Source organism: Eptatretus burgeri, chromosome 10 (genome assembly GCF_056783735.1).
Source record: "Eptatretus burgeri isolate ZD-2024b chromosome 10, Ebu_testis_v1, whole genome shotgun sequence".
NCBI classification, from domain to species: Eukaryota; Metazoa; Chordata; class Myxini; order Myxiniformes; family Myxinidae; genus Eptatretus; species Eptatretus burgeri.
The window spans coordinates 87,569,620-87,588,236 of NC_140970.1; the positions used below are offsets into that span (position 1 = coordinate 87,569,620).

The 18,617-nt window shown below is 45.0% G+C and overlaps 1 protein-coding gene across 1 annotated transcript in view; it reads left to right on the plus strand.

Moving 5' to 3' along the window:
- The window catches only part of HARS1 (histidyl-tRNA synthetase 1), a 49,195-nt gene that overhangs the window by 3,304 nt on the left and 27,274 nt on the right, over window positions 1-18,617 (plus strand). Inside the window, exons 2-4 of the mRNA XM_085899207.1 lie at window positions 10,845-10,934; window positions 11,239-11,358; window positions 12,027-12,122. Of these exons, the coding sequence (XP_085755333.1) occupies window positions 10,845-10,934; window positions 11,239-11,358; window positions 12,027-12,122 (306 nt within the window). The remainder of the gene's footprint in view (window positions 1-10,844; window positions 10,935-11,238; window positions 11,359-12,026; window positions 12,123-18,617) is intronic.

The following is an 18,617-nucleotide window of genomic DNA, read 5'->3' on the forward strand; positions in this document are numbered from 1 at the left end:
GAGAGAGAGAGTGAGAGAGAGAGAGAGAGAGAGAGAGAGAGAGAGAGAGAGAGAGAGACAGAGAGAGAGGGACAGAGAGAGAGAGAGAGAGAGAGAGAGAGAGAGATATAGAGATAGAGAGAGAGAGAGATAGAGAGATAGAGATAGAGATAGAGATAGAGATAGAGATAAAGATAGAGATAGAGATAGAGATAGAGATAGAGATAGAGAGATAGAGATAGAGAGATAGAGATAGAGATAGAGATAGAGATAGAGATAGAGATAGAGATAGAGATAGAGATAGAGATAGAGATAGAGATAGAGATAGAGATAGAGATAGAGATAGAGATAGAGATAGAGATAGAGATAGAGATAGAGATAGAGATAGAGATACAGATAGAGATAGAGATAGAGATAGAGATAGAGATAGAGATAGAGATAGAGATAGAGATAGAGATATATATATGGGTGAGGAGTGGGTGAGAGGGTGAGAGAGAGAGAGAGGAGTGGGTGAGAGAGAGGGAGAGGAGTGGGTGAGAGAGAGAGAGGGAGAGGAGTGGGTGAGAGAGAGAGAGAGAGAGAGAGGAGTGGGTGAGGGAGAGGGAGAGGAGTGGGTGAGAGAGAGGGAGAGGAGTGGGTGAGAGAGAGGGAGAGGAGTGGGTGAGAGAGAGGGAGAGAAGTGGGTGAGAGAGAGGGAGAGGAATGGGTGAGAGAGAGGGAGAGAAATGGGTGAGAGAGAGGGAGAGGAATGGGTGAGAGAGAGAGAGAGGGAGAGGAGTGGGTGAGAGAGAGAGAGAGAGAGAGAGGAGTGGGTGAGAGAGAGAGAGGGAGAGGAGTGGGTGAGAGAGAGGGAGAGGAGTGGGTGAGAGAGAGGGAGAGGAGTGGGTGAGAGAGAGGGAGAGGAGGGGGAGGGAGAGGGAGTGGGAGTGGAGTTGGGGAGAGAGAGGAAGAGGAGTTACGGGGGAGAGGGGTGGGGGAGAGAGAGGAGGGGGGTTCCAGCAGATGTGGCATCCAGTTTAACGTCCCTCCGAGATGGCACACACATCTGTAAATCCCACTGCCTGTGAAACACTGGGATGACAGTCTATAGCTGGGTCAGGGTTCAAACCCAGGCTAAATAGCTAAGAGCGAGTGTGCATACCTCTTGGCCATCCTGCCGTGATGTGGCGATTCATTTCTTTGTAACAACAAAACATTTTTTACCCTTTGTAACCATCTAATTTATTTTGCCTTCCTAACTCCAGAGTTGTCCGCATGGAGAACCGTGCTGTGGTATCGCCATGGAAGCTTGTTGAGATTGAAGCTTGAAGAGCACTCTTCAAGTGGCTTAAGCACACAAGCAAGCATTCCAATGAAACTGTTGAAGAAACTTTTAAAACGAAACGTTTAATATCCTATGTGTATCTATCTATGTCAAAGTGACAGGTCGTATTGTTGTGGGGCCGGGTCTCGGGGGCGAGCATGACCGCTAGAGGGAACAGTCGTCGGCTCCACCGAACACCCGGAATTTAGGTCGTACCTTTCAGATAAATCCAAAAGGTCACGGGCCCCTTATTGGACCGAAGATCGCCAATAGGTCGACCACGTGGGATAGGGTCAATTGCCAATTTCAATATACCTAAATACCCATGTCGTCCAAACTACCGGGGAAATTCACCCTCGGCAGGATCTGCGCGATCCGGGCCGTTACCGAGTCGTACCCCGAGCGGAGAGTACCAGAATCCTGCCGGGCCGATTGCATGATTACGGCAACAATGACCTTCCTAATCCCCAATACGCACCGTGGCAAACCAATGGTAGAAAGGACAAGGACGATCTGGTACATTCAACAAAAGGGGAATTTATTTACAACAATAATTGGGGAACGAGGGGAGCACGTAAGGGCAGAGTTATCCGAATATAGCAAGGCAAATAATGTACAAGGAACACAGGCACTTAACAGTTTCTACTTATCAGACGGGACCCATGGACACAGACACACACACAAAAATACCCAGAAATGGACCCCGTTGAGTCTTTATTGAAGGCCTCCAGCTTGAGGAAAGGTGAGCTGGAGACCAGAGCTAGCTTGGACCTGTCTGCCTCGTGCGGTCTTCGACGTTCGAGCTCGGCGGGACTCGAACCCGCAACAACGATGCCACTCCAAGCACCAAGGGTGGAGGGTGAAGGATGGACGCCAACCAGCACGAGGGCGGACAAGGCACGGAGCGCCAGCAGGCAAGGCGAGGCGATCCGAGACGATCCGGCAGGCAAACCCCAACTGCCCCCAGTCGGATTGTGCCGATCAATTATTCACTCTCCGTCCAGGGGAAAGGGGATTCCCTCTCGTAACCCACCCCCCCCCCCTTACTGGACGTTTTTGGTGTGCGATCCGCTCGTTACCCCTGTGATTGGCCAAAAGGGGCGCCAAGTCCGCTGATTGGACGGGGGGGGGGGGTGTGGCGGGCATCTCGGCGGACCGCCCCTAAAACAGGAAGATGAGTTATATTGTCCTGCGTTGGCTCTCATTGGCCGAACGACGGCAAACTCACTCGCATCTCTCTGATTGGTCGAGAGAGACGCCAAGTCCTTCGTTGAACTCCGCCCACCGCGAGCGTTATGGCCTCAGGATGGAGCGAGGCGAAGGTGTTGTTGTTGTTGGAGTTGAAAATGTAAAGGAAAACCCTGACTATCAAAATAACTCCGCAGTGCACGAACATTTAATCACCCATTAGACACGGATGGATTCTAACTAGACACATATACTTAACGAAATAACTGAGCTACGGGGACCTGTCTGTTGTGTGCTCATGGCTGCCAGATTCGTAGCAGTATCATGCATGATCATGCAAAAAGGGGAAACAACGTTGAAAATAAAATTGTACATTTTCAGTGTGTGAGTCTTTGCCCATGGCAACACATGACAATGCAGGGCCAACCACAGATGAGTGGAGCTTCAACTTAGTTCAAGTCAATCGATATTTTCAGTTACCGTGTGAATGGTTTCCCCGTGTATAACCATAGCTTGGAAACGAACAACCAAGCAGCTTGTCGAGCGCTCACCAGGTGGATTAAGCACTTCAACGAAACGGTTGATAAGGTTGGCTGGCTTGGCAGGCGATTGGCGATCGCCGATCGGTCATATAAACACTGTGCACCCAGAGACGTCTGGGATGTCAAGCAATGTTCAAATTGGACAAATGAACCCTTTTCTTAGCAGTCAGAACTGCTGCTGAGGTCATTTACTAAGTTTAAATTTGAATAGATTCATTCCAGCTCAGGTGAAGAGATTTTTGATGTTATTGCATGTGTGTCAATGAAATAACGCCCCGAACGCTTAAGAGTTAGACGCGTGTGGAATCGTGAATCATGCAGTGATCATGCTTTCAAAGTTAGTCACCACTCGCCAAAGAGAGATTATCCGATGTGCGATCAAAACTTCATCACAAGTGTTTCAATAACAAATAAACTTTTACATGTCAGAGAGGGCATGTATAAGAGTGCGTTTAAGGCCTTGAAGCAAGCATAAAATGGCTTATAATTTGTAGTTGACATGGGGCGTTTGCTTGAATTTGCTGAAGAGGAGGCAGCGGATGATAGGAATAAGGCAATTCGCCGACAATCTTCTAGAAAAGTATGACATCATCAAATTTGTTCGGCGTTAGACTCTCGACGGAATAAATTTGTTGGTTGCTGAATCTGGAGCAAGATGACCTAGAACATCAACATACGATGAGGAGCAATATACTGAATCTCCTCCAACAATTGTCTGGTCTGTGATTCCATGCAAGTACATCATTTCATTTGGATGTTGGAGATATGTGTGGTGTTTCACAGGCTAATCGGCTGTTTAGATGTGCCCAACTAATCGGATGTTTATCTCCCTTCGTAAATTGCTATTTCGACGTGTGATTTAGCTGTGTGGTACAACGATGTCTTGGCAGCATTCAAGGGTTAGGTGGGTGTTCACAAGACGCTCACCAAGCGCCTTTCGTAAATTCGGCCCTTAATCTTAAGTAGTAGTGGTTAAATAGAATGCAAATAATAATAACCCAAGTTGTACAGAAGGGAGTGAAACTTTTTTTTAATGAATATCATTCAAACCTTAAGGCTACTTAATGTCCTGCCTCACCTGTTTCTCAAGCAATATAAGTGACAATAGCTGTTCTTGTTTTCCTTGCATTGTAATGGTTTTTCTCGATTGGAAAATACACATCCGAATGTAAATTTTGAACAAACACGGTGTGCTTGGTGCACTCGTACACCTTTTCCACATGAGCCAGGACACCTATTGGGAATTCATATACACTGTATATAGATTTTGGGGGGACCTTGCCTCCACTTTGATTTCTGCAAGTCTTCCGGACAGGTCTTTGGTTCTGCAGGGATCACAGTGGTACACTGACCCTGACAATGCCTCAACAAGTAGCTTGGAATACCAGTTGGCTCATTGTGTTTGTGATAACAAGGAATAACTAGAACAGCACTCGGTATGCCTGGTGTTGGCTCAATGGTTAGGGTGGTGGGCTTTGGATCCTAGGATCCTGAGTTCAAATCCCACTCGGTTGTTGAATTAATATGAGGTGGGGTTGATTCTGCCTATTATCCTTCCAAGGTCAGCAAAATGAGTGCCAGCATCCTGGTATACTGTGTTGGAGTGGTGACCCGTCCAGGATTGTGTCCAATTGCCAAGGAGACTGCTTAGGCACCACCAACGCTCTGCACAGAGTACTATGGTCCCAATGGATGGATGGATGGACTCTGTGGAGCCGCATACCTCTGCCAGGCTGAACAGTTTACGTTTTGTATCCCGCTGATTGGCGAGATCAGCCAGATCTGAATCCAGACCTTAAAAGCAAAATGTAATCAATCGTATTATGCTTATCATCTACCCAACTCATACACCAAGTTTTGTCATAGGGTCATTCCACCTCAAATCACCCAGAAAAAAATAATTTGTAACCCAACCCCATCATATTTGGCTAATTTTTGCATGTATGTTACATATGATAGTCTATGTTCACATACAACTCATCACAATCATAGTTGATGACATGTTGGTTCCACTACAAGTTGTAACATGCTCCTTTGGTGACTTGCAACTTCGATGGGGGGCATCTCTCAGAAAATTTCTGATATCCACTCGTATGCTCGTAGCACTAAATAATACATTTTTGAAAATTTTCTGATATCAACTCTCCAATCGTAGGTGTCGCCAAACCTACCATTAGGAGTTGATATCAGAAAATGTTCTGAGAGATGCCCCCCCCCCCCCCCGTCTAAGTTGCAAGACACCAAAGGAGCATGTTACAACTTGTAGTGGAACCAACATGTCATCAACTATGATTGGGATGAGTCTGGGCACAATATTGGCTGTAAACTGACAAGCCTGGGCATGTCTATGACGTCATGATTTGGTTGCATTTTTACGACCTTTGAACTTTGGCCGAAAATATCTCGAGAACAAAAAATACTACCCCTCCAATTTTTTGATATGTTATAGTAGACAGTATGAACTTTCATGTTCATGCAAGGCCAGGTCAAGGTCACGAGGTCTTCAAGGTCAAATGTCATGTCCAAAAATCATTCACCCCTAACTTTACTAGATCGTCGAACCGATGCTAGATTTGCATTGTATGAACAATTACCTTTCCAATGACACCAAAATAATCGAGATAGGGCAAGGGGTTGCTGAGATATGAGGATTTGAATTTTGGTGGAAACGCGACATTAGTTGAAAAGGTCAAAAGTTCTCAAGGTCATATCTCGTCAACCCCGAGTCCGATTTAGCTAAAATTCTGTATGTGAACATAGACTATCATACGTAACACACCTGCAAAAAAATTAGCCAAATCTGAGGGGGTCGGGTCCAACCCTTGGGTGAACTGAGGTAGAATGACCCCATAATCTGTCCACCACTTTTTTAAATATCATGCTATACAGACTTACTGTCAAACCCCAACATTTGCATATTCGACATTCGTGGACCTCACGTATTCACAGTTTATAAAATGTGACCTGCTTCTACCTCCGCACTTTCTGTATTCGTGTTTTTTTTTTTTGTTTAGTTTTTTTTGGAGTTTTTTTTTTGCTCTTCTGGACTGTTCTCCTATATCCACTGCCGCTGATATTTATTAATTCTGGGAATTCTTCCGCAGAAACCTGCTCTCTCCTTTAGACATGTTCATCTTCAGTTATCTTACCCTTCTTCCCACGTATGTTACACTGTATCCTGTGGTGAGGCAGTTGCTTTAAAACAACATGCATTCTCCTCCGAGAATGCAAATCCAACCAAAGGCAACCTCAGATCTTTCCACCAAGCCTGCAAATAAAGAAATAAACCTGTCCCCATTTGTCCCATTGAAACAAGTAGAAGCACCCGCTCCCTACGGGAGCCGTCAAGGGGGTCGTGTTATTATATTTATGCCTATTTTACTCCAAGGGGTCCCAGGATTACACACCCAAAAAATGGTTGCGATCGGTTCAGCCGTTTTTGCAGTACCTGGGAAAAGACAGACGGTGAATTACAATAAAGATGCCTGACATTCGCGGATTCGACATTCGCGGAATTTTTCAGGAACGTATCCCCCGCGATTGTCAGGGTTTTACAGTGTATCGTTTTTGACCCAGTCTCTCAATTGTAAAGAATCACTTTAAAATTATAGGATCTTGATCTGGATCTTCACCGAATTCTAATCAATTAGTCCTTGTCACACACCCAACTTATCCACCTAGTTTTGTTTGAATCTGAATCTGTCCACAACTTTTAGAGATGACAGACAGATAAACGGACAGACAGACAAACAGATGAAAAATTAACTTCCGTCTGCCTTCAGTGAGAGAGGTAACAAGGAAATATGATCCAGGAGGAGGCCACTCGGCCCATCATGTTAGCGCTACATCAACACCAGTTTAAATAAATCTGTCAAGCTCACAACTTGATGTGGGGGGGGGGGTGAGGAGTGGGCATGAGAAAAGTGGCAGGCTCGGCGGTATCACCAGGGTGTTTAAATAAAAAATGGGGGAGCTTTTGTATGAATTGAATTATTTAAAATGTTAAATTTTTGTGGTGGGGGGCATCATGGAGAAAACGAAATTGGTGTACAACCGTGACCCCTGCAGAGTCGAATACCTGCCCGAAAGTTTGCAGACTTCAAAGTGGAAGCAAGGTCCCTCCAAAATCGATATACTCAACACCGATCAGGTGTCTCGGCTCATGTGGAAAAGGGGTACGAGTGCACCAAGCATGCATACATACCATGTTTGTTCAAAGTTCATGCTTGGCTGTGTATTTTCCCATCAAGAAAAAAAAAATATTACAATGCAAGCAAAACAAAAACTGGTATTATCACTTATCACTTATATTGCTAGAGGGGTAGGAGAGGCAAGATATTTCAGTCTTAAGTAAGGTTTGGAGAAGGATGCCCTGCAGGATTTGTCTTTAGCTGTTAATAACTGGCTTTGGTAATACAGCCCTGAGGCTGTTATATGGGGTCCAAATTTATATTGTATTTTAATTCTCATTTGTAAGCAGCTCTCCCCATCAGCGAAGTGACGGGTGGTATTTGCTTGTCCTAAATAAGTACGAAGATTTATTGGTTGCAGTAATCATCATGAGTGAGAGATGTGATTGGCATTGAATGTAATATTGTAACCAAATTTCAAATCTTATCAAGGAATGTTCTTTTAAAGATGTGTGTAAAAGTTTAAGCTTTGTTGATTACATTTTAGAAACAACATGTATGCATCCATTTGGGATGCTTCTTTGTCGGTTTGTGACATTTGTAAATCGTGCCCGAAATTCAATCAGTGCTACGTCACTCAAGGATGCAAAGTTGCGTAAAGCTTTGTCTGGCCGTGTTGTTGAGTTATTGCCTTGACAGTCAGACAGACATCCAGATGCAAATGGTCTACATAGTGGGACTTTCCCATGGATGTCATGCTAATTGAAAGGGCTTCTTCTCAATTTACTATGGAGTCATGGAGATGCTTGTATATATGCATTACATGAAATGCGAAGAAATGCCGCATGGGAGATATGAATACCGTATAACATGTGGGAATCCAGCTTGAACCTTTGTGACGGGGCTTGTTGCCGGGTTTTAAACAATCGTTATATGGCAGCCTGTAGGATCCAGGAGAGCAAATGGAAGTGATATTTAAATGTGAATAAATGCCTCTTGGGTTATTAATTGAGATGTCCCATGTTCTTTTGTTGTTATTTGTTATACTTCCACTTATTGTGGTGGCATGATTTCATGCTTTCAACTGGCTATGAACAGTGGTGCATCGCTACTGCTTCCGAATATGGGGGAACCACTGATGTTGTGCCCCTACACCAGTTCACTGGTTCTCATTTTGCCTACCTCTGAAGGATGACAGGCTGAGTCAACCCCACCTGGTGTTAATTCAGCAGCTGACGGGGCTCAAACTCAGGACCCTAAGATCCGAAGCCTGCCACCCTAACCACGAAGCCAACACCACGCTTCCCATATTCTATATTGGTCATTTAGTCCAACATATCACTGGATAATATTGAATATTCTTTTTCTTTCTGCTCAGGGTATATACAAATAGAGTGAATATCGAGAAAGGAAAGTTGAAACTGTCAAGAACAAAGAGTTTTACGTTTATTACTCGAGACAAATTAAGAAAAGCAGGTCAGCCATAGTTTGACAGTATCATTGTGATTATCTTAAATGGCATATGAGAAGCTCCCACACTTTTCCATGGACGATTTGAACAGCCTCTGTTGCACATTTTTCTCAATAACCTTTATATAGTAAGTAGTAACTGGGAGGTGAGATGAGAAAGATTATACTGAAAATAATAAATAAATAAAGTGAATTGCTAATACAATACTGTCGGACTCTGACATTCGTGGACCCTGTGTATTCATGGTTCATAAAATGTGACCTGCTTCTACATTCGAGGCCCTGTACTTCGCATATTCGCAATTTTTTTTTCGTGTATTCGTGGTTTTTCTGACCTACATTTGCAACCCTGGGCTTCACGTATTCGTGGTTTTTCTCAGGATTTTTCATTTTTCCCTTATAAATTACGAACCGCCGGGAACCTATCCTCTTTCCCATTCAAACGATGCCCCAACATTCACGGATTCGACATTCGCGGCATTTTTTGGGAACATATCCCCCACGGATGTCGGGGTCCAATAGTAGCCTGAAACCCTGATTCCTCATTGGTGTACCCTGTCAGAATGACTGAGTTGCAGTACATGCTAGACACTGGAAAACAATCGCATATCATGATCTATTGCCATTTGTTACACTTAAGAGACAGTTTTGGTCATCAGATGATGCAAGGTTACTTTCATGAGTGGTCCAATGGAATTGGTGCATTGCAAAGGGATTTTTAACTGCAGATGTGAGCATCTTTACAGTAACGCGTGTGTGTGTGTGTGTGTGTGTGTGTGTGTGTGTGTGTGTGTGTGTGTGTGTGTGTGTGTGTGTGTGTGTGTGTGTGTGTGTGTGTGTGTGTGTGTGTGTGTGTGTGTGTGTGTGTGTGTGTGTGTGTGTGTGTGTGTGTGTGTGTGTGTGTGTCGTCTTCTTTAATGTATACAAAAAATAAACCCCACTCTTCCCTCCAGGTCTTAAAAACAGCTGTTCACCACCATCTCTTATCTTCGCCCATCCAAAACCTCGATCTTTTCTATCCCCGCTAATCCACCCCAAACCCACCTCCTTCAAATTCCCTGCTTTCCTTCCTGAAAGCCCTGTAGTGTCCATCTTGTTTACCCTGTGTACCCCACCCCACCCCATCCCTCTCCCTTTCACAGATCTCCTGATTTCTCTGTTCCACAGTTTTTTCCTTCCCTCTCCTGCTCCCTTTGTTGTACATTCTGTGTGTTAGCTCTTATACAAGCCTCGATAGCGTATACAAAAAAATGTTTAACAGACAGAGTCAACAGGCATGAAAAACTAATGTAACGTGTTAAATTAGGTGGTGTAAAAGACGCTGCATCAACGGTGGGAAACTTCCAAAAAAGGTTATTTTCTACAATGTTTAAAATCTTTATTTTATTTCAGTTGCATTAAATACTTCAACACTAGAACACAAGTCGCCTTTTTTTGCCGCTTTCAAAACCCTTCAGTTCAGCAGTACTTGGACAAAATATTACGGCATTTTCGGTCATCACGACCAATCAAATTTTCCGCTCGCAGACCCCGACCATGTCCTTTTTTTCTCAAGACTGCGTGGGGTAATTACTATTATTATTTTTTTGTACAAAATAGGGGTTTGATTTTCTTTGTTGCGATTTATTTTACCCAGAATCAGTGAGTGAGGATTTTTTCAAGTGACTGAATTGCACAAACTTGTAAACATGCATGTTATATTAGCAACGAGGATGAAACAATGGGGTTTGGACAGCCTTGCATGCACAGAGTGCTAGCTGTTCATAGCACTGGTGGCTTTCAGGTAAACTTTTATGAAATGCTGAGAGTTAAATATTCTCCACAGCAAATAGAAGAGTATGTCTAGTGATTGCCTAATGGTTAGAGTGGTGGGCTTGGGATCCTAGGATCCTGAGTTCAAATCACCCTTGGCTGTTGAATTAATACCAGGTGGGGTTGACTCAGGCTGTCATCCTTCTGAGGTCGGCAAAATGAGTACCAGCTTGCTTGGATCCTGCGTCAGAGTCGCGACCCGTCCAGGATTGTGCCCAAGAGCCAAGGAGACTGCTTAGGCAGCACCAACGCTTTGCACAGAGTATGGTCTCATTGGATGGATGTTATAGAAGAGTGACCACCTGTGAATTATGGAGTGCTCCAGTGCAGACCCATTTTTTTCAAACTCATCTGCATGTTGTGTGTGTTGTCTTCTTTAAATGCATTTATCTCTTCTTTTCTTGTTTTTATTATTAACAGGTTGATGCAGAAGTTAACAAGCTGCTAAGTCTGAAGGAGAAGTTGGGATTGGAGGATGGCAAACAAAAGTTTGTGTTGAAAACCCCAAAGGTACAGAGAATGCCTGTGTGGCTTTCAAGTGAAGGTCTTTGGATATGTTTTCACAAATGATTATCATTTGAGGGAGTGACGCATTCATGTCTGCGAGCTTGCATGAGAGGTGGGTTAGCGGAATGGGTTGGGGTGGACAAACCGCCACGATTCTAAATAGCTTTGCTCTCTGTTTCATTGAGAGATTTTGTCCGTTACCAACCTTAAGTGTCGTGACATGATTATATTGTGAAGTTTTGACCAACTACCTTCTTGTGGTTTGTTTGTAATGCATTTTTCTTTTTATTCTTCAATCTTCCTTCAGGGCACACGAGATTATGGCCCAAGGCAAATGGCCATACGTGAACGTGTGTTCGGAATCATCATTGACACTTTCAAACGACATGGGGCAGAGACCATTGACACACCGGTCTTTGAGTTGAAGGTATATGAATAAAAAGAATGTAGATTACATTTCAAGGAAACCAATTTTCCCACAGAGCAAATCATTAGATCCTCTGGTTACGGTCTTCTTGGTATGAATTTGACTTTGCCTCATATACCGTGAGTACGGTAATCGATAATTACTTCAAGACTGTTTCCCATCATCACCTTGTGGTGTCTTCCACACTCCCTGAACCCTCTCCACCCCTTACCCTCATTACCATTCCCCTTCATATATTGTAATGTGTCTGTGTTTTGGTCCACCTATTCGACACCCCACTGTTGGTTCATTGACAACCTACTTTCTGTTGCTGAGTTCTTCCATAAGCCTCCAAATATGTGGAGGGGGGAACATGCATTTTCAAAATGCTGTGTGTGTGTGTGTGTGTGTGTGTGTGTGTGTGTGTGTGTGTGTGTGTGTGTGTGTGTGTGTGTGTGTGTGTGTGTGTGTGTGTGTGTGTGTGTGTGTGTGTGTGTGTGTGTGTGTGTGTGTGTGTGTGTGTGTGTGTGTGTTTCGATCCCCTAACCTTTGGTCTGATGTCGGTAAACACTTTCTTCAAGTAGAATTGGAAAACAGTGCTGACTTTGAAGTTTTTCTTTCAGATTTGGAGGGAAGATGTCATCTGTACATGCTGTGTCATGCTTTGGGTTTTTCCCTGCACGCTTTAGGAAACATTGACTGGGAAGTACGGAGAGGATTCAAAGCTGATTTATGACTTGGAGAATCAAGGAGGAGAGCTGCTGTCTCTGCGCTACGATCTCACTGTATCCTCCTCGCATCACTCTCAGGAACAGCAACTTAACTACCTGCTGATCTATAATTAAGTCCCTATTTTAAATGTAGAAGTGCTGCTGTTAGAGGGAAGCATTATGCTTTTTTTTTTGTTTGATAGGCTTGTTTATTGCCATTAATGTTGTTTTTTTCTTTGCTTTCAGAGTGATTCACTCTGGCTGAGATTAACTGTTGCTCAGAGCACAAATTGCTGCACGGTACGAGGTTTGGCGTTCTGTAATTTGTACTGTCGGACCCTGACATTCGTGGTCCCGCTATTTGCGGACCCCGTGTATTCGCGTTCTATGAAGTTCCGGTTCCGGTTTTGAGCGGCAAGAGGTCTCCTTCGGGGCTCCCTGCTGACATTCTCAAAGTTAAGTTCCGGTTGTTATTTGTCCCGTTTTAACTGTTTAATTTTCTCACCTACATGTTAATGTGTGTTCCTAGTTCGGTTTTGTTTCAAAAATCGTGCTATTTTGTGAGTATTTTTGTCGACGTTCTTACTTGGTGTTTGAGGCCTAGTCCTAGGTTTGAGGCCTACCGGTTCCACTCGGTGTTCGATCGTTTTTTTTTGTTTGTTTGTTTGTTTTTTCTCCCCATTACCTTCAATTTCTATCCTCCCCATTACCTTCAATTTTCATCCTCCCCACTTTCCAAACATCCCCCATTCTCCCAACTAATCTCTTTCTTATCTCAAAAAAAAATAAAATAAAATAAAATAAAATAAAAAAAATAAAAAAAACCCAACAATAACAACAACACGCTCACCTTCTCCCGATTCTGCTACTTCTTCTTCCTCTTAACTTCCTCCTCGTCTTCCTCGATTTCTTTTTTTTTTACACTTCCATGACCTAATCTGTTGAACTCTCTCATACATTAATATTAACAACAAAAACGATCTTATAATGCTTCATCTTCCTCTCTCACACATGTGGTACTCTTTACTGTTTCACAATGCACTTCTCTTCTGCTATTTTAACAGACTGCTCTCATTTCGACCTCTCCTTCATTCCTTGCCTAAAAAATCCAACTATTACAGCGCTTCTTCTCTCCATGCTCTGAATTCGCCTTCATTGCATCCATCAAGAATTGTGTTAAATCGCATCTCTGACCTAAAACTTTTAAAAACCACAGTTTGCCATGGATGCTCGCTTTCCATCAACCATTCTTTTTCCAACTTCAGTGCCAACTCACCCCCTCACCCCTCACTCTCACTCTCAAAGCAACCATCACTCTTCTCCCTCCAAGCCTCCCTCTCACCTCTTTCCAAAAATTCCCCCTCACCTTTCTCCCACCTTTCATCCCCCTCCTCTTCCTTCTCTAAGTTGCCCCCCTCTCATCCACCAACCTGCCTCCCTCCACTGCCCTCTCACCTCCATCTCTTCACTCCACCTCCTCAAATCCTCAACTGCCATCTTCCTTGTCTCTTGTCCCCCCTCTCTCCCAGCACCACAGAGCCTTTTCTCCTCCTCATTCGGCCCCCTCCCCTCGCTATTCTGCAATACCCCACACTCCTTCAGCAACCCTCCTTACCTCCCCCTCGTCCCTCGTCCTACCCTCCCCCGCCCCCTCCACCTCCTGCACCCAAAGCCTCCTCCCCTACCTCTTCATTAAATGTGTGGACCTCAAATATCCGGGGCCTTCGCTCAAACCTTTCAGATCTTTCCATACAGGTTGCCACTGACAAACCAGACATTATCTGCCTAACAGAAACTTTCCTCTCCCAAGGCCGTGTCTGACTCCCAAGTATCTCTCCCTGGTTACTCCCTCTTACGGTATGACAGACCTGAGCCTCGTCCTGGTGGAGGTGTTGCTCTCTTCATCAAAGACTCTATTCCTCACTCTCCTGCACTGCTCTCACTCCCCCACACCCCCAGGAATACCTCTGGCTTCGGCTTCCCCTCCACTCCCACCTCATGTTTATATGTGTACTGTACCGTCCACCGAACAGTGATGACTCCATCTACACCTCACTCTCCGAAAACATGGACCATCTTCTATCTTCTCATCCAAACTCTCTCTTCCTCTTATGTGGCGACTTCAATTGTCATCACGCCAGTTGGCTAGGTGTGGGTACCTCTCTCACCTGCCATGGGACGTCAACAAAAGCTTTCTGTGACTCATTGGGACTGACTCAATCGGTCAACTTCCCGACCCGGATCTCAACCAATGGTACTCCATCTCTTCTGGATCTGATTTTGACAAATTTCCCTGACAATATCTGCTGCTCTTCCTTCGCTCCAATTGGTTCTTCTGACCACGTCCTTGTTAAAGTGGACATCTCTCTGGCTGTCATCAGAGAACCACCTCACCGCCGTCGAGTCTGGCATTTCACTCAAGCCGACTGGCAGGGTCTCCGAGCAGCCATCAAACTTACAGACTGGTCTCCTATCACTACTTTCTCAAACATCAACTCATCCTGGGAATTCTTTCAAAAGAAGCTTGCTCTCCCTCATGCACAGATTTATCCCCTCTCGTGTTCAGTTGTCTTACCCTTCCTCGCGGCCTTGGTTTACTGAAGCTTGTGGCGAGGCAGTTGTCCTGAAACAACTTGCCTTTGCCTCATGGAAAGCAAACCCAACTGAGAGCAATCTCAGTTCTTTCCACAAAGCTCGGAACAAGTGTGTATCTACCCTCAGGAGAGCCAGAAAACAACATCTTTCTCATCTCAAGTCTGAACTCTCAGACCTCTCTCCCTCCTCAAAATCCTGGTGGCATTTAATCAAATCTGTTTCTGGTGTATGTTCCCCCTCCATCCCCTCCCTTACCTCAAATGGTCGCACTGCTGATTCCACACGTGATAAAGCTGAATGTCTAAACTCGGTGTTTGCAGCTAAATCTTGTGTCCCAAACCCATCACTATCTCTACCCACTTTACCCAGTCGCACCCAACTGTCCCTGGACTCTGTATCCTTTTCTCCTGACAAGGTGGAGAGCTTGCTTTCAAACCTCGAGTCAGATTCTGCAACCGGTCCAGAGCGGCATCAGCCCACGTGTCCTCAAAGCCTGCTCTTCTGCTCTTGCTCACCCTCTCTCTGTTCTATTCACCCTCTCATTTTCCCAAGGTCATCTGCCATCTGCTTGGAAATCTGCTAACATCACTGCCCTGCATAAAAAAGGTGCAAAAACAGATCCCTGTAACTATAGACCAATCAGCCTTCTCCCAATCATCAGCAAGGTTATGGAATCCATCATCGCTTCAGACATGAAATCCTTCCTCTTCTCCAATGGCTTGATTTCCAATCATCAATTTGGTTTCAGACCAGGTCACTCTACCCTAGATATGCTGCTACTGCTCTCCCATCAATGGATGGAGGTCCTCAATGCCAGACACGAAAGCCGAGCCGTATCCCTGGACATATCACGTGCTTTTGACACAGTCTGGCACCCTGCCCTACTCACCAAACTCTCTGCCCATGGTATTCAAGGCCATCTCCACTCATGGCTCGCAGACTTCCTCTCCTGTCGCAGTCAACGTGTGGCCCTAAATGAGTTCTTTCATCCCCTCTTCCTGTGCAGGCTGGAGTTCCTCAAGGTAGCGTTCTGGGCCCTGTTCTTTTTCTGGTTTTCATCAATGATCTCTCGGACTCTCTGGAAAATCCTCTATTTCTCTTTGCCGATGACTCCACCCTCTGCCGTACCATCTGTCATCCCTCAGACCGGCAAGCAGCAGCTTCTTCGCTCACTGCAGATCTGGATAAAATCACAAACTGGTCCAACACGTGGAACATGTCTTTCAATCCAGACAAATCTCACACTCTCACTATGTCTCTTCGAAAGGACCGTTTACAAAACTCCCATCCACTTTCTCAACAATCCTCTGGAAGAAGTCTTTTCTTTCAAGCTTCTGGGTCTCACTATCTGCCATGACCTTTCCTGGGAAAGTCACATTTCCAACCTTGCCTCAAAAGCCAGTCGCCGACTGGGAATCCTCCGTCGTGCAAAGTCCTTCCTCGGCCCTCTTGAGCTCCTGACTACTTACAAAGCTTTTGTCCGTAGCCTGATGGAGTACTGCTCTCCCCTCTGGGCTGGTGCTCCTGCCTCCCCACCTTTCTCGACTTCACGCTGTCGAAACCAGGGCTTTAAGATCATCGGCATCTCCCGCAATGAAGCTGAGTCTTTGGGCCTCTCACTCAATCACCGCAGGTTGGTCGGTGGTCTTTCTGTCTTCTACCGACTCCTCTCCAGCCTTGCCCCCCTGCTCTCTCTGCGATTTGTCCCAACCACATTTCCACAGGGCGCTCAAGGTCCGCCAACAACCCCTTCTGGGTAAAACTACCAAAATCACGAATCACTGCGCATCTTCACTCTTTCATTCCTCTTTTTCCCGCCTTTGGTATAAACTTCCTCACTCTATTCTTTCCCATTCTTCCCTCCAGGCTTTCAAAACAGCTGTTCACCACCACCTCTTATCTTCCCCCATCCAAATCCTCGATCTTTTCTACCCCCGATAATCCCCCCATGCCCAGTTCCTTCAATTCTCCTGCTTTCCTTCCTGAAAGTCCCTGTAATGTCCATCTTCTCCTCGCCATGTTCCCCGTCCCATCCCCATCCCTCTCCCTTCCACAGTTCACCTGTGTCTGTTCCCCAATGTTTTGTCCCTTCCACTCCCACCCCTCTTGTCTCATGCCTCCTTGCTGTGAGTTGTGTGTTAGCTCTCATACGAGCCTCGACCAAGGTATACAAAAAAAAAAAAAAAAAAAAAAGTTTGACCTGTTTCTACATTCGCGAATTCACATTTTTTGTTTTTTTAACACTTCAGGACTGTTCTCCTATTTCCACCCACCACTGATATTAATTCAGCCTGGGAATTCTTTCACAGAAAACTGCTCTCTCTCTCTTATGCACAGATTCATCTCTTCTCGTCTTCAGTTATCTTATCCATCCCCCCACTCTTGGTTCTGTGAATCCTTTGGTGTAGCCGTTGCTTTAAAATAACTTGCATCACTGGAAGACAAATCCGACCGAAGGCAACCTCAGATTATGCCACAAAGCCTGCAACAAGTGTGTGTCTACTCTCAGGAGAGCCAGAAAACAACATCTGTCCAATCTCAAGAATGATCTTTCAAGCTTGTCTCCATCCTCTAAAACCTGGTGGTGCCTTGTCAAGTCAGTCTCTGATATATGCTCCCCTTCCATCCCTTCCCTCACTTCAAATGGCACCACAACCGACTCCACTCATGAGAAGGCCAAATGCCTCAATTCTGTGTTTGCTTCAAAATCTTGCATCCCCAACCCCTCTCGCTCTCTGTACCCATCCTTTCCAGTCGTACCCAATCACTTCTAAATGCTATCTTTTGCACCTGGAAGGTGGAAAAGTTTCTGGCAACCCTCGACTCTGAATCTGCAACTGAACTGGACGGTATCAGCTCACGTGTCCTAAAAACCTGCTCTGCTGCTCTTGCACTTGCTCTCTCTGCCCTTTTCACTCTGTCATTTCCCATCAGTCATCTTCCATCCCCTTGGAAATCAGCCAACATCACAGCATTACATATAAAAGGTGCAAAAATGGATCCCCTTAACTCCAGACCAATTAGCTTACTTCCAATCATCAGCAAGGTCATGGAATCCATAATTGCAGTTCACATAAAATCATTCCATTTCTCCAACAGCCTCATCTCAGATCATCAATTCAGATTCAGACCTGGTCATTCTACCTTGGACATGCTGCTTCTACTCTCCCAACAATTTTGGAGGTCCTCAATATCAGACTTGAGATCAGAGCCGTCTTTCTGGATATCTCTCGAGCTTTTGATACAGTCCGGCATCCTGCCTTGCTCTCCAAAATGTCTGCCTATGGAATCCAAGGCCAACTCCATTCATGGATTGCTGACTTCCTCCACTCTCGTAGCCAACATGTGGCTCTCAACGGAACCCTTTCATCTCCTCTCCCTGTCAAGGCTGGTGTACCCCAAGGGAGTGCTCTAGGCCCCCATATTAATTTTCATCATTGATCTCACTGACTGGAAAATCCTCTTTATCACTTTGACTCCACCCTCTGCCATGATATCTCTCATCCTTTTGTCAGGTAGACAGCAGCCTGTTTCCTCTTCTCAGACTTTGACAAAATCACAAACTGGTGAAACACAATTTTGCTTAAATATCCATCTTGTCCACCCCTTGTGTTCCCCCCTACCCCTCATCTTTACCTGAATCCATTGTTTGTCCGTCTCCGTCTACTTTCTCCCTCCGGCTGGCTGTTGGTTTTTTCCCCTTTCTCCTGCTGTTCTCTTTGTTATGTTGTGGCCTGCTTTGTTCTGTCATCGCTCTTCCACGAGCCTAGACCATGTTTTAAAATATATATATATATATATATATATATATATATATATATATATATATATATATATATATATTTAAACAATGCCCCGACATTCGTGGACCCTGACATTCACGGCATTTTTCAGGAGCGTATCCCCCGCGATTGTCGGCGTCCGACAGTAGTTCAATGATGGTGGTGGCAAGAAATGGGAAGATAGGAAATACCA